Here is a 25248-nt window from a genome sequence, read left to right as displayed (position 1 = left end):
CAGAGATGAATTACCACACTCCTATCAAAGCTGCCCAAAGCAGGCTACACAATGGTAGTAGCCTAATTTTGTTAGTTTACATTAGGGTTCATGATATTGTGTACACGCCCTGTAGCAGTTTCATTACAGAGTAGTTAAATGCTGTGGGGATCGGTGGGGATTTGAAACTGACGCCATCTGGTGGCCAGAAATGAAACACAACAGAAAACGATTCGTAAAAAAAACTGTTCACATAATTGAAATATGTGATGCATTTTAATGAATAAAAATATTTTTAAGATAATAGCACACACTGATACATACTGTGGCCGTCTAACAAACGATAAACTCGGTGACCCCGATTACCCTACCAGACAGCTAGTCCGGTAAACCTACGGAAGCCGAACACGATCAAACCACCCATCACCCGGCTTGATTGCAAGGCATGCAATCTCTGTCACATACCAGCTAGCATAGCAACCACACAGATCCACCGAGATCAGAAGTTTGTATTTAGCTCCACACATTGCAGTCACGTTGTACTTAATGTTAGTCGTTACAGCGTAACTGCACTGTTATCTATAGAAATATAGAGCTACAACAACGGAGAGACCAGGTAAAATGTTTCGCGGTACTTTCAAGATGATGCTAGCTAGCCATGCTACTGGTAGCTGCCGGGAGCTGATATGCGACTGCTCTGTCATGAGTGATAATGCGCTCCGTTCGCGCCGTCCTTGTTTCCTCGATTAGACATGCGTCTGCGACCGTGGGACGTGGCCGCCTGTTAGTTAACCTAAGATAGCATTGTTGCAGCTGTGTTATGTGTGAAACTGGTACGTGTGAAGTATCATAGCGATGCTAAGCTAGCTTGCTAACTGAATGATTTGCGTCTCTGCCGCCTGGGCCTCATGTGGATAACGGCTGTTCAGATCGCTATTGATAGTTAGTGTGGTTTCTCTTGTGCGACTGTTACTTACTAATTGACGGCTGCGTAGTGGTACTTTTTGGTTTCATAATGTAGCCAGAAACGAAAAATGTCCATTAACATTAACGCTGTCACGACAGTGCTACACTGTAGACAATGGTTTACTAGAAATGTTTCTCTAAAATGAAGATTGCCAACGCTAGTTTTTCCACACATGTTAGCTGTTAGTGACGGCAGCTATTACATGCTAGTTCTTATGTGGTCGTTACTGCGTGGTTTACGTTGCCTCTACGTGACTTGAGTAGTAACGCAAGGACGCAGAGGTTACAGGTGGGGCCAGCTGGTTCGAAGAACCAGTATGTGTAGTACATGCTTCATAATTATGTATTGTGTGCGTTTGTGTCCTGTAGGATGGAGTGGCAGCCAGATGAACAGGGTCTGCAGCAAGTGCTGCAGCTTCTCAAGGACTCCCAATCCCCAGACACAGCAACACAGAGAGCTGTGCAAGAAGTATCCTTATATCATTGTGTGTGTGTGTGTGTGTGTGTGTGTGGGGTGGTGGGGGTGGGGGGTGGGTGTCTGTTCGATTGGTAGGGTGAGAGAAAAAGGTGTGAGATTTAGCTTCAAGGCCGTGCGTCAAAGTGAGCGTGTTGTCACGTGCAGCTTGCATCACACAAACTGGTGTAATTTTGATTTGTGATTGTATATTAGTTCATGTTGCCCAAATGTCAAACAAGATAACAAGGTATGTGAGGGTGTGTGAGCTCGCTATGTATGTATGTATGTATGTATGTATGTATGTATGTATGTATGTATGTGGCTGGACTCCTTAACACAGCTTGCAGAAACTGGAGCAACTTAACCAGTTTCCCGATTTCAACAACTATCTCATCTTTGTCCTCACAAGCCTCAAATCTGAGGGTATGTATGTGCACGTCGAATGTAAACATCCTCACAATGGTCCAAAAGTCCTTTTCTAATTAATCGTGCTTGTCTCCTGCAAATGTTTCTGTATCCAGCCTCCTTTTTCCCATCTTAAACATTTCTTTATGCTTTTCCTCTCTGCTGCCTTGCCTCTCCAGATGAGCCCACACGCTCTCTGAGCGGTCTGATTCTGAAGAACAATGTTAAGGCTCACTACCAGAACTTCCCTCCCACCGTGGCTGACTTCATCAAGCGAGAATGCCTCAATAACATCGGAGACCCTTCACCGCTGATCAGGGCCACGATCGGTGGGTGTTTAGCGTGAGAAAAGAGAAAACTAGTATTTGCTGCAATATTTCCTGCCAATGTGAGTCACATTACTATGTAGGTGGTTGGATTTTTGCAGGTAATGTGGCTGTGTGGGAGGGACTGCTGCATATTCAGGATGTTTTGAATGACTGCATGCAGTAATAGCAATTCAGTTATGTTACTTATTTTAACCTCTTTCCACCCCGTCTTTTAGGATGGTAGCGGGTGGGCTGGTATTTTCAGGGGTAGATGGGGTCAATTGTATTTGTGACATAGAACTGGTGTACATCGTCTGAAAGCTGGTAATCAGTTTGAGATGCAGCTCAGCAGTGTTTCTCAAGTTGTTCTTGTAATAAATCACAAATAAAAAATAATAAATTAAAATTAATTGTAAAAGTTTATACGGGTTTAGTTAGAACATTATAATGTTAGTATATGATCACCATGATCTGTGTATTTCTCATGAGTGGTTGCAGCAATATTTGGGTTGATACCATTTGTGACATAGGTTCGGTGCTAGAACCATTTTTGACCACTTGAGAATCGATAAAAGTCCCCTTTAAAATACCACATTAAAACACTAAGACCTTGAGGAACACAATAGAAAAGGTCATGCTGTGATCTAGTATCGCAAACATTTGACGATGGAGATTTCTGTAACAATCACATTTTTTGGCGATTGGATAGCAAACACTTCTGGTCGCCCAAAATTTAGCCTAGCTTTCCCGACAAGCTAGCATGACGTGGTTGGTATGGTACCAAGGAGGGTGTTAAAGTTGCAATTGATATTTCATTCTAGTTTTAAAACTGAGTGTGTAAAGGCCTCTGAAAGACGGTATGTTGACGTCTGTTCGCCAACAGGTTTAATCTGGATTTATCCCTGTGTAACCTTTCTATTTTCTATCATAAAGGTATCCTGATCACGACCATAGCCTCTAAAGGAGAGCTGCAGACCTGGCCGGAACTGTTGCCTCAGCTCTGTAATCTGCTCAACTCAGATGACTATAACACCTGCGAGGTCAGGCTCACCTGCCCCCACACACTCAATACTAATACTACTTTGCAATATTAATGTGATAATCCGATATATGTTTCTCTTTCTTTATCATTTTTTCTACCTTTCAGGGTTCTTTTGGAGCGTTGCAGAAGATCTGCGAGGATTCATCAGAGTTGCTGGATAGCGATGCCCTGAACAGACCCCTCAACATCATGATCCCTAAATTCTTACAGTTTTTCAAACACTGCAGCCCCAAGATCAGGTCAATGTGTTTCCTGGCTTTGTCTCCACTGGCACTTAGTCTACAGCACTTTCCACTTTGAGTCTTCCTGTTGGACTCATCCTTATAGATCTCACTTGTTTTTCTCTCTCTCAGGTCCCATGCTATTGCGTGTGTGAACCAGTTCATCATTGGTCGAGCTCAGGCTCTGATGGACAACATTGACACCTTCATTGAGGTGAGCAATAAAGGATTAGTTGTTGTTTCAGTTTGCAATGTTTTCAAAACTGATGCGACTTGGGCGTCTCACGATTTGTGTCCTCTGTGAGCTAATAAAGGCGGTGTGGCAAATTATGGCATGAGAGCATAAGATTCTATTACATTTTTTTGAAAATGTTAACCTTATTACAATAATGTAAATACAAAAGTCAAATCTAAAAATCGATTTTTGGACGTTATTAATCGATTTAGACTCTTAGAAAATAAGAATAGCAAAACATTTTTTGCCCTCCCCTAGGAGCAACGCATCTATTTTAAGTTATCTCTTACTTTAAACACAAGTCTCTGCTCTAGATAAGTTCCATTGTTCCATTTAACTGTATGGAGCTTCATCAATAGCTAGATAGTTGGCATCTGCTACTTGAGATGAGGCAATGTAGGATGTTGCCTATAATGTAAAACAAAAAATGAGAGAGTGTTAACTGAAACATGCAGTGAACAATCTCACTCCTTAATCACCTAATTTTGGATATAATTGATGGCATTTTTACAAATGTGCTGTAGCTTAAAACCCTGTTCAAATCCTTCTCAGACACTTTCAAGATGTAAAAGTTAAAGTGCTTATTTATTCTGTTAACTATCTGTTACCCCTTTCCCCCACCCTATGTCTCCCCTCCATGGCCCTGCCCATCCCTCCCTTTCCTCCTCCACTCTTTCATATCCAGAGTCTGTTTGCGCTTGCCGGTGACGAGGACAGTGAAGTGCGGAAGAACGTGTGCAGGGCTCTTGTCATGCTGCTGGAAGTCCGCATTGATCGCCTCATCCCACACATGCACAGCATCATCCAGGTGAGGGTGGATCTTGATCTTGCACAACACTACAGAGAGTGTGGATTTCCTTTCCTTCTCCTCCTCACCTCTTGTTGTCTGTAACCAGTACATGCTGCAGCGGACCCAGGACCCAGACGAGAACGTGGCTCTGGAGGCCTGTGAGTTCTGGCTGACTCTGGCTGAACAGCCCATCTGTAAAGAGGCCCTGTCCGGCCACTTGGTCCAGTAAGTACTTGCATGTCGCCAGGTCATAGGACAGGGTTAAGTTGATGCATAAGGAAGTGAAAATCAAGTGTTGTATGAATTTCATCTAAGTTGTAATGTGGTCTTTCTCTTTTCATAGATTGATTCCTATCCTGGTGAATGGGATGAAATACTCTGATATTGACATTATTCTTCTAAAGGTGAGCCACCCCAGGTTTTATCGCATGTTCCCAGCCCCTCATACTTCTTCTCGCCTCTTCCTTTTTGTCCATTCTGTATTCAATTTCTCTCCATTGTCCTGCAGGGCGACGTTGAAGAAGATGAGGCAGTTCCTGACAGCGAGCAAGATATCAAGCCTCGCTTCCACAAGTCCCGCACCGTCACTCTGCAGCACGAAGGCGGGGAGGGTGAGGAGGGAGAGGACATAGATGATGACGAGGATGATGATGATGACACACTGTCTGACTGGAACCTACGTAAGTTACAGACTTGCAGCTTTAGTAATCCTCTCTGGTGACCACATGGCAGTTCTTGCTGTTAAAGTCGAGCTGAAATGAAAAAATGGCCTATTAACCCTGTTACATCACTTCTCCACTCATATATCACAACTTTAGCACTGCACAGAGGTAGAGAAGGTTGTGAGCTAATCATATACACACGCACACACACACACACACACACCCTACACGTGTAGATGTGTTTTCTGTACAAGGAACAAAGATAACGAGCAAAGTTGCACATTTAATTTAACCAATTTAAGATATTCTCACTATATCTGTATTTGGATTATCGTATGCTGTGTTGTGTCAGTGATTCCACTGAGCTTTAGTAGAGTCTCAAAGTGATCTAATGCTGATTGTGGTTTCTGACACCAGGAAAGTGTTCGGCCGCGGCTCTGGACGTTCTTGCCAATGTGTTTCGTGAGGAGCTGCTTCCCCATCTCCTGCCCCTGCTCAAAGGGCTGCTGTTCCACCCTGAGTGGGTCATCAAGGAGTCTGGCATCCTGGTCCTGGGGGCTATTGCTGAGGGTGAGGCGTGACACTGACAAGTTATTGAAATGATGTATACTTGGTCAAGTAAAGCTCACAAATTAATGTAGACAGCAGGAAATGACTGGTCTCAACCCAAAAATACACACACCCTTGTTAAACTTGTTGCTTCATTTTTTTTTTTTTTCATTCATTATTTTTTTATAGGAATTTCACAAACAAGATATAACATGTTAAATAGTGAGATTCATAGGTGGAATATGTTACCTAGCTGCAGCTAAGCATATTTTCCTAAATGTTGCCATTTCATTTTAAGATGTATAAAATAATTGTTTGTCCTTCCAGGCTGTATGCAAGGCATGGTCCCGTACCTGCCTGAGCTCATCCCCCACCTCATCCAGTGTTTGTGTGACAAGAAGGCCCTGGTCCGCTCCATCGCCTGCTGGACCCTCAGCCGCTACGCCCACTGGGTGGTCAGCCAGCCCCCCGATGCTCACCTCAAACCCCTCATGACTGAGCTGCTCAAACGCATCCTCGATGGCAATAAGAGGGTACAGGAAGCAGCATGCAGGTGCAGCTCTACGTTTTCCCCCTGTATTTGATGCTCCTGTGGTTTCTTACGTTTCACTCGTACATCTTTCTAACCCACATTGTCGTTCCGACAGTGCGTTTGCCACCCTGGAAGAAGAGGCCTGTACAGAGCTGGTGCCTTACTTGAGCTTCATCTTGGACACGCTGGTTTTTGCTTTTGGGAAGTACCAGCACAAGAACCTGCTCATCCTCTATGATGCGATAGGAACACTGGCGGACTCTGTGGGACACCATCTCAACCAGCCTGTGAGCACAAAATGCACACATTTGTACAACCTTGTTTTTTTTGCATATACCATATTACAAATAGTTAGAGGACCTACTGAATCTCAGACATTTGTGTTTTAGGAGTACATAGAGAAGCTGATGCCTCCTCTCATAGCCAAGTGGAATGAGCTGAAGGACGAGGACAAAGACCTCTTCCCCCTGCTCGAGTGTCTGTCATCTGTTGCCACGGCGCTGCAGAGTGGCTTCCTCCCCTACTGCGAGCCCGTCTATCAGCGCTGTGTTACCCTGGTCCAGAAGACACTGGCTCAAGCGATGGTGAGCCACACTCACATGGACTCTGCAGAGGCAATTTATGTTTTTTTTTTTTGCTGGCTTACATAAATGACCCTTCATTGCATCGTTCCACGTCTGACCTTTTCTCTTCGCCTGTCACAGATGTACAGTCAGCAGCCAGACCAGTACGAAGCACCCGACAAGGACTTCATGATCGTGGCTCTGGATCTTTTAAGCGGCTTAGCTGAGGGACTGGGGGGCCATGTGGATACGCTTGTGGCGCGCAGTAACATCATGACACTGCTTTTCCAGTGCATGCAGGTGAGGAGAGCTTGTGTGTGTTTCTGAAAATTTGAACAGTTATTTAATTTATTTGATACAGTAATGTCTACTACACACACAACGTTACTTTTTGGATGCAGTCTGTCTCGCTGACTAAGTCACTTCAGAAGCGGTGTGACTGTTCATTAACTGTACAGTTAATGTTGCTGACATCAGAAAAATATGTAAACTGAACAACAACTATATTGTGAATTTGGCTGTATTAAAACAGAGTATTTGTGATCCCTGAGAGTAGGAGGGACCAAAATGAATGTTTATCTACCTCTAACCCGCCCTCAATTTTCTCCTTCTCTCCCACTAACTACAAACTCCAAAAACTAAGTTTGCTGTGTGAAGTCAAAGTCAGAAACTCAGGAGTCAGGACTTCTTCTGCTCTTTTAACAGTGTGTGTTCACGTTTCTCTTTGTCTCTCTGTCTCTTTTGTCCCAGGATACGATGCCTGAAGTAAGACAGAGTTCATTTGCTCTACTGGGTGACTTGACCAAGGCTTGCTTCCCTCATGTCAAACCGTGTATTGGTAAATATCTCTTATTATTATTATTACTACTCACATACAGTACATACATCCTATTTTTATTGTTTAATATGATATGTATACATCTAATTTTCTTGCATGTCTCCTGCAGCCGAATTCATGCCAATCCTTGGGACAAATCTGAACCCAGAGTTCATTTCTGTCTGCAACAATGCTACCTGGGCCATAGGAGAGATCTGTATGCAGATGGGTGAGTTGGAGCAAATCTATTTTCCATGTGATCCACTTAAATGCTTCTCTGGTTAAATATGAGATACATTGTGTTGATGTGCGTCTCCATCAGGAGTGGAGATGCAGCCGTACATTGCTATGGTGCTGAACCAGCTGGTTGAGATTATTAATCGACCCAACACCCCCAAGACCCTGCTGGAGAACACTGGTACATGGATGCACACATATTTTATGCTAACACTGTGTCACAATACTGCACACACACTATTCTAAATCCTTTCTCTCCTCCTCCTCCTCCTCCTCCTCCTCCTCCTCCTCCTCCTCCTCCTCCTCCTCCAGCAATCACCATCGGTCGACTGGGCTATGTTTGCCCTCAGGAGGTCGCGCCTGTGCTGCCACAGTTTATCCGGCCCTGGTGAGCCAACGCCAAATCTCTTTCTGTGTCTCCTATTCCAAATGCCGTGACATCAATACGGTGTCATTTTAGATTTTCAACATTGGCACAGTATTCCTAAATCACACACTCAGCAGAGCTCTCTCCCTATCATCCTCTGTGGTCAAACCACATTCTCTCTTCTCTCTCTTTCCCTGCTGTGCTTCATTAACTTGGCTTTACTGTACTTGCAACACACGTTTGTGGCAGGTTTTTGTCCCTATCAGGCATTACACATTAATTTCCCTTCATATTTTTCCTCCTTGCTTTTTTTGTGCCAGCACATTTCCCCAATTGCAGCATTACATGGGCTGAAGTATTCTTTAAATACATGACCTTGATTTGACTGGAGTCAGTAAGCAGTGAGAACAAAACACCATTGAAATTGGTTTTAGCTCGCTTGTTCTCACTTCCTAAATGTTTTTGTAGTAGAGACCGCATCACGTTTAACAGCTATCTGATTAATAACGGCATGCTGCAGGTGTACGTCTCTGAGGAACATCAGAGACAACGAGGAGAAAGACTCCGCCTTCCGTGGGATTTGCATGATGATCGGTGTGAACCCAGGAGGTGTGGTGCAGGTGAGACGTTGTACACTTTAGGCATTAAAGGTGCTAAATACGAGCATTTTCATTGCCTCTTAACGACAGAGCTCACAGCTGTCAGCTGCCAACTTTAACAATGGCTAAAATGTTGACCGAGGTAACAGTGTTGACCTGAGGAGGAAGGAGGGTGGGTGCTATGCTAACGCTGTCGGTCGGAAGGCCCTTATCAGCTGTAACCAGTGCAAAGCAGCGGTTATTAGCGAGCCATAGGGGCACGCTCACTTGCACTGAAAGCATGTGGGCCGCCCCAGCTATGTAATCAAATGACAAAGAAGCTGTCATTACAACACAGACAGAGTGAGATGGACTATTTTCACTCCACTTTATCTTTAATGCTCTGAATATTGAATTAAACACCTTTTAGGTAATGGCTCTCACAGTCTTTAGCTGTAAACCCACAGATGTTTCAGGGCCTCATGTTGAAACCTTCTCACCTCTAACTCTGTTTGTTCAGGACTTCATCTTCTTCTGTGATGCAGTGGCCTCCTGGGTGAATCCTAAAGACGATTTGAGAGACATGTTCTATAAGGTGAGGGGCGTTGATCAGGGTTAGAAACAAAGTCCAGGTCATATTCCAGGAAAGTTCTAGTTCTTCCACAACCAGTCCCATCCAAAGGCTGATTTTAACTCCCCATGCCATAGGTCAAATTAACCTGGTGATCAAGCCTGTTGTTTGTAAGCCTCCGCTTGGGAGTAAAACCAAGGCTTTGTTCAGCCTTGTTGCAGTTTGTGGCTGGTCAGTTAAAGATTAATTGAGGATGTGACTGAAATTAATCTCCCCTCATTTTTGCTGCTTTCCAGATCCTGCATGGTTTTAAGGAGCAGGTTGGGGAGGAGAACTGGCAGCAGTTCTCTGAGCAGTTTCCCCCACTGCTGAAGGAGAGACTGGCAGCCTGCTACGGCGTTTAGATTCTCTACACCCACCCAAGAGGTAACCCCACATAAATCATCAATATTTCAACTCAAAGGTACATAAATGTCCGTGCTGACGTTGACCTCACTGTGTGCACTCTCCCCTCTCCTCCCAGGTGAGCCAGCAGGAGGAGGGTGAATGGGAAACTCATCCATCTGTGTATTGCACTGCCCTGATCTGGGGGGAGGGAGAGGGACGCTATTGGCCGCTCCCCCTGATGGACGGCCCCCACGCCCTATGTGTTTGTCCATAGAGGGAGGGTGGGCGGGTGGGAGGGTGGGAAAGAGGGACACCTCTAGATTAACTAGGCAGGGACCCGACACAGAAAAACTAACTGGTAGGGACAGATAGAGAGGGACAGAGAGAAGGACATGGAGGAGAGACAGAGGGATAGACATGTTGGAAGAGAGGGAGAGAGACCAGCAGAGAGACAGTTCAGGGAAAGAGAGGGAGGGAAATCGGTAACAAGGCAGGGAAAGAGAGCCACAGACAGGTCTGCCAATGGGAAGACAGGGACAGTTGAGATTTTAATGGGATTCTTAAACTTGAGAGCAACCGATAGCTTGACCGACAGAGACAGACCAACACAGACTCACATACATACACCTGCACACTCTGCACATGGATCACATGGAACTGACTGTGGGTGGCACTATTCTTTAGACTTTTCGGGACCTACTACACGTAGTTAGGGACAGGCAGACGGGTCTAAACTCTGTTCATTTTCTGGGTGATGTCTTTCTTTTCCGGGGTAAAGGATTCAATATGAATTACTTCATCTGTAGTCAGTGAATTCTACTTAGCTGTAAGATAATCTCGCTATGCCCATCTATGTTTCCTACCTTTTTCATTTCCAGTGCTGCTTCACAGAGCTGTCCATCTATCAGATATAGTCCTGTCACATTTTCTACCTGATCCAGGGAAAGGGAAAAAAAAATAGTAATAAGAGCGAGTGTCTTTCCTTGTGACTTCACAGAAACCATTCCTCTAGGAAGGGAGGATTTAGGGCTAACACATTTGTTTTCTCCCCAGAGGGGAGGAAATGGTAGAAAGACAAAAAAATCACATCCTTACTTGTCCTCTTTGAGATTTTGTGTGTGTATGTGTGCGCGCGTGTGTGTGTGTGCCGTTTGTAAAATCCTCACTTCTGCATTCTGTGTTAACAGTGTGTGAAATATGTATTGTTTTTGATATGGTACCGAGCTAAAACTTGACTCCCACCGCAATGTCCTTGGCACCTGTTAACTGTGACCAAGTGTTTGTGTGCGTGCGTATGTGTGTGCGTATGTGTATATGTTAATGTCTACATCCGTACTGAGCTCCATTTAATGCCATATTGATATCATAAGTAAAACAGTGATTGGCAATGTCATTGTGATCTTTATAGTGTTTTAAAATGGTCCATGTTTTTTTTTTTTTTTTTTTTTTTGCTGCTACTGATAATTTTTATTTCTATATTGGACTTAAATTCGCACAATTAACGCAAAAAAAAAGAAATATTGGAATTAATGCTATTTTCAGTGACTGTTATGTTGTTTTTGCACTTTTTATTTTATTTGACCTTATTTTTTCGTTTTTGTACGGACTTTTTTTTTTAACTTCACCCATATGATATGTCTTGACCCTAATGTCAGCGTTTGTCATACTGTGTTGCACTGTGAAATTAAGTGTCTTTGACTGGCAAAAATATTCCAATACTAAATGGCAAATAAAAACAACTCTGTGAAACTGGGACTAATCCGCACTTTTACAATGACTAACTTTGCCATATTACTGAGGTGTGTGCGTATACGTGTGTGAGATCCTGCATGAGTGTGAGATCCTGCATGACCAGGAGTGCACGAGTTCCTAGTTTTTGGCCTATGAGCATGATTTGGATAGTTAGGTGGCGTTCATATGATGTGTGCACGGTAGGTATGCAAATTAGGTTTTTTTTGGGGAGGGGTGTGTAAGCCTGCCCCAACCTACCTTGTGTGCATGCTCGGTGTTTTCACTGTGTGTGTGAGAGAGAATGTCTGTGTGTGTGTGACGTATATTTCAGAGAACTATGATCGCCTTTTACACACCAACACACTGCCTCAATTCACGAGAGGGGAGCACAATATGTTTTAAAAAAAGAAGCGCTAGGACACTGCCAAAGAGCAAATAGCCACTGAAATTTAAAAAACGGACTATAAAGTAGACGAGCTGCTGTTTTAATATCTAATATGTGCATCGTGATGATGGAAAAAGTACAGGCAAAAAAAAAGGGCTTTTCAGATTAATCATGGAAGATGTTTTTCCAGAAAAATTAACTACAGGGATCTACCGGTATATATATTTTTTTGTAATTGATATTCTGTATTTTCCAGCGTGTAGACATTCGGAAACATTCAGACGTTGGCACTTGATTTGACCTCGACTGTGACCACTGAAATCATCGAATCAATCATTAATCACTTAAAATACAAGACAATCTGAACCTCTCTTTTCTCACAGGCTCCTAGTTCACAGCTTGTTCAAGAACGTGTTTTTAAGTTGCTTGTTTTATTTTTTGGTGCAACTGATGTTTTTAGTTTTGGGAGCACTTTTATATGTGAAGGATCTGTGTATATTTTCTTTGGATAGTACTGTAGTAGTCTGCTTCAGTGACAGATTTGTGAATATGAGTTGTAATGAAAGGAGTGTATAAAGATGATGGGATCAAAGGAGAGATGATGAAGGAATTTTTTCTAAATTCTGTTTATATACTGAAGAGCATGATATTGTTGCAATTTGACAGTCTTTGGTACCTTTGTGTTTCTGTGGGTTACTTACTCACCGGTCAATGCTAATAAAATGCTTTGAGTCTTTTATATGATTTATAGTTTACGTGTGTAAAATCTCTGGATCTTTTTCAAAATAAATCACGTTGTGCATGCTGAAGGCCGGATGTTAAGGAGTCGCCAGTCTGGTGTCTTTTTGTCAAAAAAAGTGTTGGGTTGTAATGTTAAAGCTGTAGCTCTCCACAAGTAGAATGACCAACTTTTCTCCCAAAACTGAGCAGGTCCAGTCCAGGGATATCACTGGAAATATGACTGAATCCAGAATGTGCACAGATCACCGTCACAGGATCTCGAGACTGAGTGATTGGCTCAAGGGAAAAAAGGTCAGTCCATTATTTCATATAGAAAGCAGCTTTGACAGACTTCCAGTGTGCATTGCATCCAGTGTGTGTGCATACGCGTTTCAGTCATCTACAGGTCTGTCAGAAATCTCCCACTATAGAAACCTGATTAATCTCCAGCACCATAATTACAGTCTCTCTGTCAAGTGACAATCACCTTTTCATCCCTACCATGACATCACTTGTTAATATGCTGAGGCTCGGGGGGCGGAGCTGGGGCAGAGTGAGACCTCCTTACTTTTCTGTTGTCCCAATATATCACTACTGTATGCAGATAATTGTAGAAGGCAAACACCATCACATACAAAGGTGTAGAGGTACACTTGTTTGTGACAGACACCATTTTTTTTAAAGTGGCCGTTATTTAGAGGGATGATAAACGAGGACACAGAAGTTGAATATAAGGTGTCTTTATTATGCACGCCCCTGTTTTATAGCCGTTTCGTAATATGAACAGGCTTTTCCTCTTCTGTGTTTTTATTTGGCCTTTTGTTCACATCCCAATGGATGTACTGTTGCAGTCTGCAAGGGAAGCGTTTCTAGATGGTGCTCAACACTCATAAAGCTACAACAAGAAATCAGAGGGTCTTTTAGTTTGTTATAGTCAACAATCTTTATTTAATATATAAATATTTCATTTTCCTGAACACAAATCACTCCAACATTAAAGAGAAGCACTGAGGTGATCCAACATCCTACATTTCATACTCTGTATTAACATTTAAACGTGATATGCTACATTAAATAAACAAACAAAAAGTAAATAGAACCTAATAGAGTAGTCGGCCATGATAAGCTCAGTGATAAGACTTGGAACTATTACTTAAAAAAAAAAAATCTAACAAAGTTACAACAGTAAAGCAGCTCTGGAGAAAAGAAATCGCCAAAGCTTAGACGGTGTGCATATAGGCTGTAGACGCATCGTCAATACGGCTCTGAAGTGAGTATGGTTTCATAAAGAGAAACACTGTTTGCTGACCAGATACTATTTCCATGAGTGAATCTGCGCTGCCAGTCATTAATGCCATTGTTTAACGCAGTGTATTGTAAGATCTGTGACACATCCACACCTTGTCCTTATAGATACGGTAAAATAAACATCTTGAGAATACTATTTGATATCGTGCAACATAGTTTTACACAGAGTACAATTTAGGACTATTACTACCAATGTTATTACCTGCGTCTGTTTCCTTTTCATGACTCTTTCTTTTACTTGCAAGACTGAGGTACAGATTACAATATGAACAGTGAAGAACTGCGGTATTATTCCTTTTCCTGTGGCATTCTCGCACTTCTGCTCTGTTTTGTTGTTGTTATTCTTTGCATTCTGGGGTCAGAAATTGCTGAAGATCTCGTGTTTCTTACTCCAGTCCATAGCAGGCGGTCTCTTCTTGCTGCGGCTGGCGAGGGCCCTTTGTTTGGCCTCAGCGGCGGTGGGACTCAGACGCAGGCCGACGTCCACGAAAGGGTCCGAAACACGCCTGTCGTCCTCATCGTGGACCTGCAATACAAACACGCGTGTTTTTTTTACGCACCCTCACCGACATCTCGTTTCTTTTTCTTGCATGAACTCTCTCATGCGTCCTCTCTCTCTCACCTGGATGCTCATATCCGAGCTGCTGATCTCCGATTGCGTGGTGGAACTTCTCGATGACTGAGACGCTGAGCTCCCGTTTGCCCGGGACTTTGGAGACGTGTTTGTGATCGGGGAGTCTGTCAGCGTGACGTTTATGATGGGTGGGTCTGTGGCGGGGAGTTCGGTGGTCGGAGACGGGGTGTGTGGGGCGCTTTCTGTGGCTGTGTCATCCATCTCTGTGAGACAGGGAACAGACACACGTGAGGCATGTTTGCCTGGAGAGTAAAGAGAGTTGTGTGTGTGTGTTTGTGTGCACAATTTGACCTTTGACATGGCTGGAGGTGGGGGTTATCCCCAAGCTGTGGAAGAGCTTGTCTGTCTCCTGGTCAACCACTAGGAGGTGCACTTCCTCGCCTCCTGCTCTAATGAGTGCCACCACCTCTGAGTGCTTCAGGCCGTCTATGTTCACTCCGTTCACCTGACAGAGAAAAAGGAGACATCCGAGGGAGACAATGAAAGTGAAGAAGAAACAATAATTGAGAGACATAATGAGACGGACAGGACAGAGAGGAGGAAGTAGTACGTCTTGCAGACCAAAAACAGATAAAAATCTTTGATTAGAGTAGAAGTGAGTTTATTTGCATGCATTCCCTTCCTGCACCCACACTCTTCCTCTACACAACGTCAACTTGTTCATATAAAGGCTATTCGCTGAGCAGAGGATTGTGGGTCAGACTAGCCAGAAGAGCATGCTGGCCTGCATACTTCAAAATGCAGCCAGATGCAGTATAGGACATCCTGGTATTTTTGGCATACTGAATTTGACATATTGGGACATACTACCAGTCTCACTCATACAAGCACACATATCTAAAAGACTAAGTAACACAAGCCCTTCGTCGGATGGAAAGGAAGATAGACAACGAAGGGGTCATCTTAAATGATCCCTTGTCATCTTTCTTCCTTCCCCCCTCCCCCACCCACACCTCTCCCACCCACTCTGAGTCCAGCTGATCTGCTTTGATCCCATCACACCTCCAATCAGTGTGCAGAGCTGATTTAAATGGGGAGTAGTAGTTTTTTTTCCATCAATTCTTTAAAATGCATGCATCAAGTCTGCAAATGTACTCTGAACAACTGGATGGGGGTTATCCTTCTGCCCCCTTTGTTTAAAAGTGTGTGTGTGTTTGTGTGTGTTTATGTGTGTTAATGTGTGCGTATGTTGGTTCTACCTCCACTACTTTGTCCCCAGGCCTGACGTCTCCACTCTCAGCAGCTGATCCCGGGTCCACTGAACGCACAAACTGTCCAGCCTTTGTCTTATTGCTGTGCAGGTTGAAGCCGTAGCCGTGCCCTACTTTCACCAGGTGACACAGACGGGGATGGCGCTCCACCGTCGCCTCTGGTGAGGGCTGCACCTGCAGCAATAATGGGACATAAATGAGAACTTATAAAAAAAAAGAAGGTATTCAATATTCAATATACATTACAAATATGCAAACAAGTTAAACTTGGTGTAGTCCATTAAATATATGATCATTTGGAGTCTGTGGTTGTGTTGATGTTGTATTTGACTGCACTATACTGAATGGTTTGTCCTCTTCCAATAAAATAACACCACCACCACCAATTAAGTTTACTGGACACCTTTGGGCCGTTAGGACTGTGCAATAATGCATATTGCATGTCAAGTTTAAGTACAGTTTCAGTACATATTACACATAACTTTTTTTTCTTGTATTTCTAGGAAGAGTCACATATTTTATATCATATTTGTCATGTTGCAGTATATATTGATATTGGAGAAAGATTGTGATGCTGATTTCAGGTTTATTGCCCGGGCCTACCACTACTACAGACATACCTGTTCAACAGGCAACTCGGTGTGTATCAGTGTGGCTGTACGATGAGCTAAGCAGGAGAAAGTGGCTGCCAGGATGAGGATTTAAGTGGATCTGATTGAGACACATTAAGATTCTGAGGGCAATGACCACCGACGAGTGTTAACACATTGCATGACTCACCTATTGACCGGACCTACTATTAGGTACATGCTGGCTGTGTGTGTGTGTCTGTGCATTAGTCCCGGTCCTGAGATAGTGACTGTCTAGTGACACTGCTGTGACTGCGCCTTCATGGCTGACCTGACAGATCTTCCTGTCCTTTCTGCTCCATCAACATAAGACTCATTGCATTGCACGCACACACACACACACACACACACACACACACACACACACACACACACACACACACACACACACGGAAGTGACAAAGTGATGGAACAGAACACCATGGCGACTGATCGTCATTGTTTTTTCCTGCTGGTTTTAAAGATCTATTTTTAACTTGCTGGCCTGTATTTCTCATGTCGGCTCATATCAGTTGACCATTGTTCTTCTATTTGGACATAAGGCATTCTCCAGCTCTGTAACCTAACCATAACCCCATCACAACAAACACCGAGCACCAGCCTTTACCATAACAATATGGGAATATGGGATGTAGAGGAGTGAAAACGTGAGCCTGATTGTAAGAATACTGAAACAGAGAGTACAGACTGCTATTTTCCATCCATCCAAGCAGCTTATCGTGTTCGTGAGGGATGCTGGAGCCGATCCCAGCTGATAGGGCACAGGCAACATATCTTGCTATCTGCAATAAAAAAAAAATATTTTCCTCTTATAAATATCTACTAGTACTTTCTGCAGATACAGTGTGTCCATGTTACAACTCCATCCATCCATCCATCCATTGTCTCGTGCTTATCCTGTATTCAGGGTCGCAGCATGTTACAGTTGTCATAATTAAGTCTGTTAGTGCAGAAACAAGTCCATTAATTGTCGTACTAAAATGCATTGCCTTCTATTTTAATAATCAAAAACTCTTTTAAAGTGACTTTCAAACAAAAATGCTTCCAGTTTCAGTTTACAGTGTGTAAATGAATCCAATATCTTATTTTGGGTCTTGGACTGTAATTTCAAGCTGTCTCATCGGGCTGTGGGAATTTGTGACGTGCATTCACTATTTTCTGACATATTATAGACCAAATGATTAAGAAGATAATGTGAATGTAAAACAACAAGTCTTTATAATTATAGAACTTAATTAAAGGAAAATGTACAATTAACTAATTAAAAAAAAATAGTTCTAAACTTTTTGAGAAATCCAACCTTATTCAGAGAGGTGAGTGAAAGTGTTTTATTTGTGCGTGCGTGTGTGTGTGTGTGTGCATGTGTGTGGGACTGATCCAGAAACAGTTGCATGCTGTGATAGCAGACAACCCCTTCCCTTTGGGATTACTGTATATGGGTGTCTGCTGCCATAACATCATGAGACAATCAAACTGCGTTTGTATTTCCATGATCAGTGTGAACGTCACAAGATGAGTAACACAGAAGGAGAGAGAGACTGTGTATGTATCAATAGTGCTGGCGTGTGTTTTCTGTATGGATTGTGTTGGTCTGGCATTAATATGACGCAGTAGTTCCTGAATTAAAAAAAAGAAATACTAACATACTCATTGAAAATGTCTTGAAGTTGATCTTGTATATGATTAGCATATTTTTAATGGATGGACAAGGGTTCCAGATGAATGTCTACTACTTCACACGCAGTACAAAAACAACAACTGGTCACTAAAAGGCCTGTTCTCCAGGCCATCTGAAAGAGCCTGGTGAAAGCCTATTAAAAGCCTTTATTTACTGTTAAATTCATTTCCGGGGCTTATCGAGGCCGGTTTTGGTTAAAGCATTGGTTAGCTCATATTTGCGTGTCCAGTCTTGGCCGTGAGGAAATTGATTGCGCAGGTGCTGCTGCTGTTGCGTATGATGTTTGATTACCAAAACTGATAAAGGGAGCCGTGCTGGCCAGCCAAGGGGCAGCCTGTATTTACCCTGCCTTCAGATAAACAGATGGCAGCTTGATGTGATCCGCTGGTCCTGAGGATCCTGGTCCACTTTGTTTGGAGCCCAAACACTGAGCTCATTCTCTGACTGACATCTCCACGCTATTTCCGCTGCCTGGCAGACATTAACCCATCACAGCGACGTCTGGCACAAGAGGAGATGCTCTTTTTGCCGTACTACACTTGCTAGCATGGAAATGTAAGAACTTGGGTTTGTGTGTAATTTGTGTACATTCCAAAGACTGGTTTCTCACTTAACCTGCAAGGTCGCACAGTAGAGTGTGACATTGTGCACCCGGAGCCCAAAATAAACACAAATAGATACCTATTACAGGAATTTGACTGTGCAACATTACTATCTTAAAATCTGACCCGTCCCACGTCTGCTTGACACTTTCTTTGTCAAAACCCACCCCAAGTAAGCAGACTGGATGAGAGATCTGTCCGTAAGCAAATCAAAGGAAATTTGGGCAAAATCACGTTTCAGATTCTATCTTTTCTGAGCAAAAAAAGTCAAATTCCAGCTTAATTTGACTCTAATTGGAGGAGGACAAATGATTTCAGGCAAATTCAACTCTAAGTGTAGTGAGTACGTGGTGTACACCTCCACCATTCTGTTTGACTACACAATTCCTACGGTTCTGTAGGTTTTTGCAGGAAACACAGTCAGGTAAGCAGAGTCTCTGGTGTGAGTCAGGTGGGAACAATACTGCGTCTGTATGTGTCAGGTGTTAACACTCAGTATGTAGGAAGAGATCTTTAAATACAATGTGCATTTTAAATGTTCACGCTGCTCAGAGACAACAGTGGCTTGTAAAGTGGATGTTTGAATGACAAGGCTACAAAGAGGAGGTGAGGAAACCTTTAAACCATCTTTATGCACTGTTTTATTCAGTAATTCACTGTTTCGTGTGTATTCCCCGCAGGCTCCTTTTTCAACTGGCATGCTGCACGATAGAATTTACAGCCTTATTTTGGTTGGAAGAAGGAATCATGCAGTTTTACTTGTGACATGGTAGGTATTATCTTTGTCCCAGTGGAATAAATAAAAAGATAATAAATTCAAGCCACTAAATATGGATTAATATCCTTTCAAGCCAGCCCATAACTTGCATAAATGCCTCAACGTTTTCCTACCACTTTTGTGGCTTTAATTTATATTCTCAGTTTTCTTATTCTCAATTTATATTCTCAGAAAGTCACCCTTACTCTTTCTTAAGGCACTAATTTGGGACTGAATCCAGTCGGCAAGACAACCAAGTACTCAACTCCAGATTAGTGCTAGACGGACAGGTTTAGTGTCACACGCACTCTTAACACAGTAACACTAACTTCCACTTGAGAATTTGGATTATTCCCTTGCTTTTCTTCTCAGAAAAAATATGCAGAGACTCTATTAAATCCCTCTGAATTGTTGTCATTTGACAATGTTTTACTGCAGTGCCCGTGAGAGACCCCCCAAAATCGAGGATCTGGTGTATTGATGCCCACTCTTACCTCTGTGTCTGTCCCTGTACTTGATGTCACTGAGGATCTCTTGCCTGTGGCGTGTGTGATGGCGTGTGTCGACGGGTCTGCCACCGGTGGGTGAAATGAGTGTGTGTGGTTGGGTTTGGGCCACGGGGGTGAGTTCTCTCTGGGGATGGGAGAGGCAGAAGGGGTCGGACCGGGCGAAGGCCGCGGGGAGAGGGTTCCCATCTCAATGGCCAGGTCCTCGGTGCAGGCCGTGCCACGGCTGCGGAGGTAGTCGTCCGTGTCTCGGTCCACCACCAGCAGCCTGGTGCGGTGGGCGACCTCACGGATACGTTCCACCACCTACAGGGAGTAGAGATGTTTATTAGTGGGGGCATCCATTGCATGTTGCTCTCAACTCGTCTGGAAATAACAAAGTTGTAGCATGACAAAGACACCACAGTGATTCCTTTACACAGGGCTCACATTGACCCATTTTAGCAGCCCCCCCTCCCAGGCAAAGGAGAAGTGGTCTAACAGGTATAGAACCCATTGTTTGTACCTCAGTGACTCTACGCGTCTCCCCTGGCTTCTCTTTTTACCACTTTTTTTTCACTCACTTGGTGGTGGGCTTCATTCTCCACATTCTCCCCGTTCACCTCCACCACCCGGTCCCCTGGTCGAAGGCCACCCAGGTCAGAGGAGGAGCCGGGATCCACTTTGCGAATGAACTGTCCGCCTCTGTTCCTCTCGCCGTGCAGGTGAAACCCATAGCCGCGCTCTCCTTTGGTGAGGAAACAGAGCCTGGGTCTCAACTCGCTCTCCATCCCAGCGCGTCAACAGCGGGAAACAAGGTCAAAGTGTCTCAGGAGAAGAAACAGGAGCTTGTCCCGACACCGGCGAGAAATCTTTGGCTCTTAATCCAAGGAACGGCGGCGCGCTCCGGCCAGATCACCATCATTAAGCATGATGCGAGTCCGCAAACGATCCACAAGAGCCCAGAGCGCAGGAATAAATAAAAAGTGTTTAATTCATCATACAACTGCCAGGGTCGCAGCTATGAGTGCGCAGTGTGCGTAAAACTGTAGCCAAAAAACGCGGGCAAGTGGCTAAATCCCGTCCATCGGAAGTAGAATCCAAGAGATCAGAGATTAGAAAGCTTTTCCTTGCACGTAACACTTAATTCTCCTCGTCAGATGGGCGTGTGTCCTCCTGTTCGACCCGACGCGGGACTGAGGAGGCGTCAACAACCGCTGCCAAACGTTCCCTGCAGCGCACACCTGACGCAGCCGCGCAGCCGCGATGCGCTCGCGGAAAATAATAGCCTGGGAACGATAATGAGGCATTTATGAGTTACTGTAAAGAACGTATTTTTTTTAATTATTATTTTATTATTTATTTAATTCGGGCTAAAATGAGTTCGCAGCCAAGATGCGTTTTAAATGTGGCCAAGCATATGTGTTCCTTTCAGTCCCTTTGGAGCGGCGGAGGCTTGTCCCATCGGGTCAACCTGTGACCCCAGAACGGAACTCGTCCTTATCCGCCCTCTACTCCTGTCTTCACCCGAGATAAAGACATATAAAGGGGATAAAAGGGGATTTAATGGTTCATGAAGCTCACCTGCATTTATCCATTACAAAATGTTTGCGTATTCTACTTGAATACAGTTCCTTTTCACCACAGAGCAAAACATCAGGTCCAATATTAAAAATAGATATTAAATGACTGCCTCTGGATCAAGTTACCCTGGAGCAAGACAAAAACAGGTGTAGCTAATAACAATGGCGTTGTTCCATTTAAGTGTCCCAGTACACGCAATGACATCCTTATGAGATGCGGTCATTGTTGTTGTTGATTTACCTGCTACAATACGCCTGTTACTCTGTAGGTAAGTAGCATACCAGACAATATACAGGAACAATTACCTTTCATTTATGCAGCGCCGCTGTGTGACATCACAATGATGTTTTCATGATCAGAGGCTGTTGAGTTCCAGCATTTCATGACTCATTTTGACTTACCTTGCATTGCATTTAGATTATGTAATTTCATCATTAAGTACATTGTTTATTGCAGGTAATGGGGGACTTCTGAAAATGCCATAAATGACAACAGGTAAACTTTAAACATGATCTCAGTAAATACATTGTTTTATTTGGTGATACAGAAACAGTACAAAAACATTTTTATCAAGTATAAAGTGTAAACTGTGTAGTTATAGTGTCAAATAAAATACAATACTAAATAATACGTACATACCAAACCTTATTTACATCAATGTTAAGCTTATTTTCAGTGTGTGACACCCAAATCAACGGCTAACGTTGCTCCGTAGCCTCCTTCTCTGTGCTGTGGGTGTAACAGGGGAGGGCTGTGGCTCCCCCTTTGTCCCCTCACGTTTAAGAGCGGCTTCCCCTTCAGATGACGCAGATGGAGACTTCGGGGATCCGGCTTTAGGCCTCTTAGTGGGAGAGGTCTTGTGGGCGGATGGACAGCTGTGCTGGTTCAGACACACAGAGCAGAGAGGGCCGACGGGGAGGCAAACCTGCTGTCCGAAACCCACGAGCAGCCAGTTGATCTCACTCCACAGCTCCCTGTAACAGAGGGAGAGGTCGTGGAAAGTTCCTATCAATAGTCATATCAATAGTTCCCCGGTCCTTATAGATCTGTTGGCCCGTGCTGATCAGGATGTAGCAGTGAATTAGTCATGGGGTTACCTGGGTAACCACTCCTCCAGGGCCTTGCGTGTTTCCTCTGGGTTCTTGGTGGGTTTCTTGAGCCAGCCCAGCCTATTAGAGATACGATGCACATGTGTGTCCACGCCTAAACAAAAATAAACACTTAAAATGAGTTACACACACACACACACACACACACACACACACACACACACACACACACACACACACACACACACACACACACACACACACACACACACACACACACACACACACACACACACACACACACACACACACACACACACATCAGGAGTTCGTCCCCACCGATGCCGGACACCTGGTTCCAGGCGATGTCCATAGCCAAGTGAGCCATCTTAGGTCCAACTCCTGGCAGGCGGACCAGCCCCTCCACGCTGTCTGGGATGTCTCCTCCAAACTCATCCTGCAGCATGGCCGACGTCAGCTTCAGATACTTCACCTTAGTCTGGAGAAGGGTGGATGGGAAAACGATGCAATAAGGTGCAAAAACCCCAAAAAAGGAGGGTCCTGTGACAGATAAAAAGACTTCTTCATTACCCTCCAGAAGCCGACGGGGTAGATGAGTTTCCCCAGTGATTCACCATCAGTAGTGAGTATATTTTCTACAGTGCAGCCATGAGCTCGGAGCTTCTGCATGGCTGCTGCTGTCACCTGGTCCTTGGTCTGACTGGACAGCATGAGTGACACCAACACCTGGAAGCGTCTCACCTGTGCCGACAACAGAAGGACCGAGATGAATGGATTTGAACCAGTGAATTATGTAGATTTAAAGAAAAACAATCCCATCCAACCCTACATGCGCGGGAGCCTCTGTGTCGTAGCATTTCTCTGCTCCCATGTTATCTACGGGTGCGTCACGACTGCTCCTCATCTCACGAATGTATCCCAGTTGGTTCTTCCAGTCGGGAGGTTCCCAGAGCTCGGGCTTTACAGGCGTAACACCGTCACTCTCGTCATATTCCACTTTCAGTTGTCTCTTCCTGCGGCTGTGTGAAGGCAACGGTGAAGTTTCTGTTTTGGGATGGAAACCGCCTGAATGAGCACAGGGGAGAGAGAATGAGAAGTATTCCAGCGTGGCGATGCAAGGAAGACGCTAGCACGACTTCTCTGTCAGCCGCATTGACGCGCAAGCGACAACTTTTGGTGCAGTGGTTTTTCCCCCCTCTTTCCTTACATTCAGTGACTATTCTGACTGGACACCTTAAGCCTGCATGCCCTCTGAAAGGTGTTGTTGTTAGGTGAGATACGAGTCTTGACTGCAGCAGCCTTGGAGTCAACCTGACATGCCCAGCTGTGCTTCCCAAATACCCATATTACCATATTTTTGTTTAGCATGCCAGAAAATTATTTGTATGTTCCATGCAATATGCCAAAAAAGTAAAAAAAGTAAAAAAAAACAGGATGTCCTACTGCATGCAAGCGCACACGGGAGAAGTTTGGTTTGTTCCCTAAACCTTAGGAGATTTTCTGGCAGAAAGCCCTGAAGGCAAATGTAACTACGCAGGCACGCAGCATGCTTTCCTGACCCACAATCCTCTGCGCGGGGGAAAAATAGGAGGAAGGTGAAAGTTCAAGGTGCAATGTTTTGATGATAGTAGTAGTGGTATGTCCCAAGCGAATGCATAGTGCATGCATCGGTACATACTTTTTTTTTTTCAGCATGTACGAAAGTTAATAAGAAAAAGTATGTGACGTGCCAATCATTCTGCAGAAGTATGTACAAGTGTACAGCGAACAAAACAAAACAATCATAGTTAAATTAACATGACATGCTAAGCTTCTGTGTTTAGCTAACGTTAGTAGCTAACTGGACGTGAACGTTACCAGTAGATAAGGGGGCCGAGGAGGGTCCTCTCACCGCCTCCTCCACCTCCTCCACCTTCACCGCCACGGAGGAAACCGGATCCGCGTTCCTCCGTTTGTTGGTAAGTTTGGACCTGAGAGAGGCCGCAGCATTTTGAACACCGCCACTCCGAACGATAAGAGACCCGCTCTGCTTGAAATAAGGAGATGTCATAGCATAACACTGGACTACATAAGCGACTCGCGCACCGCAGCGCACGTGAAGCATTTAGGTGAACCTGAAGTTGGTTTCTCATTCGAGGTTTGTTGTCACGAGCCGACTAGAAAAGTTTAATGCTCTTTTTTATTTAAGTTTAAACATATTCAAGTAATACAACTGAAAGTTGTAGGCTATTAGAGGCTCATAATGACTATTTAACACTATATTTCATAAATGTATACAAATGTAATCATAGTCTACTTATATGAAAATAAGGTGTCTGGAAAATATTATAATTTAAATCACAAATATTGAGTGACGAATGGTCAGTTATTAATACTTCATATCAAGAACATGGCGTGACGAACATCTGCTCCAGTCGCAAAAACACTGTCTGTGTGAAAACGTAAGTTAATAGTTGTATAATACAAAAATATATAACTTTAAAAAAGTAATGTTGCTGAAATATAGTATGTTTTTATACTATATTTGAAATATTGCTGTTTTCATGACAAAAACTGAGCCCCCCCCCCCCCCCCCCCCCCTAATTTCCTCCAGTGGTCCAATCCATAGGTATACAGGTGTATTGTGTTTACATCAATGGAGTTTTTGTTGCTTCCATATTATTGTCATCCAACATGTTTGTTTCTCTGCATTTATTCCACGACAAGACTTACATGCTCATGTAGGATGCTCTTATCCGTGTAACCCAGTAACACAACACATAAGTTCCTGAAATCAATACAATTGTTA

General features: G+C 43.9%; 3 protein-coding genes across 6 annotated transcripts; 1 reads left to right on the top strand and 2 right to left on the bottom strand.

Moving 5' to 3' along the window:
* The first annotated feature begins 403 nt into the window (after window positions 1-403).
* On the top strand, window positions 404-9948 carry tnpo2b (transportin 2b). 2 transcript variants are annotated; one of them, XM_084005979.1, is made up of 24 exons: window positions 404-595; window positions 1315-1414; window positions 1750-1825; window positions 1987-2136; window positions 3049-3155; window positions 3263-3396; window positions 3511-3592; window positions 4299-4421; window positions 4510-4628; window positions 4747-4807; window positions 4912-5083; window positions 5483-5635; window positions 5942-6167; window positions 6262-6433; window positions 6536-6730; window positions 6851-7009; window positions 7460-7547; window positions 7657-7755; window positions 7849-7944; window positions 8076-8151; window positions 8651-8750; window positions 9229-9303; window positions 9576-9705; window positions 9803-9948. In XM_084005979.1, the coding sequence occupies exons 2-23, from the start codon at window positions 1316-1318 to the stop codon at window positions 9681-9683; spliced, it is 2670 nt and encodes an 889-aa protein (XP_083862105.1). In that variant the 5' UTR covers window positions 404-595; window position 1315; the 3' UTR covers window positions 9684-9705; window positions 9803-9948. The 2 variants fall into 2 exon arrangements, with proteins under 2 accessions (XP_083862105.1, XP_083862104.1); XM_084005978.1 differs by having other exon boundaries at window positions 6536-6760.
* A 3312-nt stretch (window positions 9949-13260) lies between these two features.
* nherf2 (NHERF family PDZ scaffold protein 2) lies at window positions 13261-21004 on the bottom strand. Of its 2 annotated transcripts, XR_014596832.1 has the most exons (7): window positions 20391-21004; window positions 19816-20133; window positions 15644-15829; window positions 14736-14889; window positions 14433-14647; window positions 14049-14336; window positions 13261-13990 (listed from the first exon to the last, which is right to left on the bottom strand). XR_014596832.1 is itself a non-coding variant. In XM_084005490.1 (6 exons), the coding sequence occupies exons 1-6, from the start codon at window positions 20595-20597 to the stop codon at window positions 14169-14171; spliced, it is 1248 nt and encodes a 415-aa protein (XP_083861616.1). In that variant the 5' UTR covers window positions 20598-21004; the 3' UTR covers window positions 13261-14168. The 2 variants fall into 2 exon arrangements, 1 of the variants encoding a protein (XP_083861616.1); XM_084005490.1 differs by having other exon boundaries at window positions 13261-14336.
* Window positions 21005-21917: 913 nt separating this feature from the next.
* On the bottom strand, window positions 21918-24597 carry nthl1 (nth-like DNA glycosylase 1). Of its 2 annotated transcripts, none has more exons than XM_084006006.1 (6): window positions 24318-24597; window positions 23290-23504; window positions 23031-23201; window positions 22779-22938; window positions 22488-22593; window positions 21918-22364 (listed from the first exon to the last, which is right to left on the bottom strand). In XM_084006006.1, exons 1-6 carry the CDS (start codon window positions 24562-24564, stop codon window positions 22082-22084), a joined length of 1182 nt encoding a protein of 393 aa, XP_083862132.1. In that variant the 5' UTR covers window positions 24565-24597; the 3' UTR covers window positions 21918-22081. The 2 variants fall into 2 exon arrangements, with proteins under 2 accessions (XP_083862132.1, XP_083862131.1); XM_084006005.1 differs by having other exon boundaries at window positions 21919-22364; window positions 23290-23525; window positions 24318-24596.
* Window positions 24598-25248: the final 651 nt, after the last annotated feature.

This window comes from Eutrigla gurnardus (assembly GCF_963514095.1).
Source record: "Eutrigla gurnardus genome assembly, chromosome: 3".
In the NCBI taxonomy this organism is placed as follows: Eukaryota; Metazoa; Chordata; class Actinopteri; order Perciformes; family Triglidae; genus Eutrigla; species Eutrigla gurnardus.
Note: the sequence above shows the minus strand (reverse complement) of the source record. Positions and strands in the feature narration are given on the sequence as shown.

What these genes read in the sequence shown, in the direction of transcription:
- tnpo2b (XM_084005978.1), top strand. Translation starts at nt 1,316, where the DNA reads ATGGAGTGGCAGCCAGATGAACAGGGTCTGCAGCAAGTGCTGCAGCTT. An exon ending in ATGACTATAACACCTGCGAG is followed by an intron (nt 3,156 to 3,262) that starts GTCAGGCTCACC and finishes TCTACCTTTCAG; the next exon opens with GGTTCTTTTGGAGCGTTGCA. An exon ending in AGAGATCTGTATGCAGATGG is followed by an intron (nt 7,756 to 7,848) that starts GTGAGTTGGAGC and finishes CGTCTCCATCAG; the next exon opens with GAGTGGAGATGCAGCCGTAC.
- nthl1 (XM_084006005.1), bottom strand. Translation starts at nt 24,564, where the DNA reads ATGCTTCACGTGCGCTGCGGTGCGCGAGTCGCTTATGTAGTCCAGTGT. An exon ending in CTCGGCCCCCTTATCTACTG is followed by an intron (nt 23,526 to 24,317) that starts GTAACGTTCACG and finishes GTGCTCATTCAG; the next exon opens with GCGGTTTCCATCCCAAAACA. An exon ending in ACACAGAGGCTCCCGCGCAT is followed by an intron (nt 23,202 to 23,289) that starts GTAGGGTTGGAT and finishes TTGTCGGCACAG; the next exon opens with GTGAGACGCTTCCAGGTGTT.
- nherf2 (XM_084005490.1), bottom strand. Translation starts at nt 20,597, where the DNA reads ATGGAGAGCGAGTTGAGACCCAGGCTCTGTTTCCTCACCAAAGGAGAG. An exon ending in AGAATGAAGCCCACCACCAA is followed by an intron (nt 20,134 to 20,390) that starts GTGAGTGAAAAA and finishes TACTCCCTGTAG; the next exon opens with GTGGTGGAACGTATCCGTGA. An exon ending in GCTCGGATATGAGCATCCAG is followed by an intron (nt 14,337 to 14,432) that starts GTGAGAGAGAGA and finishes TTTGTATTGCAG; the next exon opens with GTCCACGATGAGGACGACAG.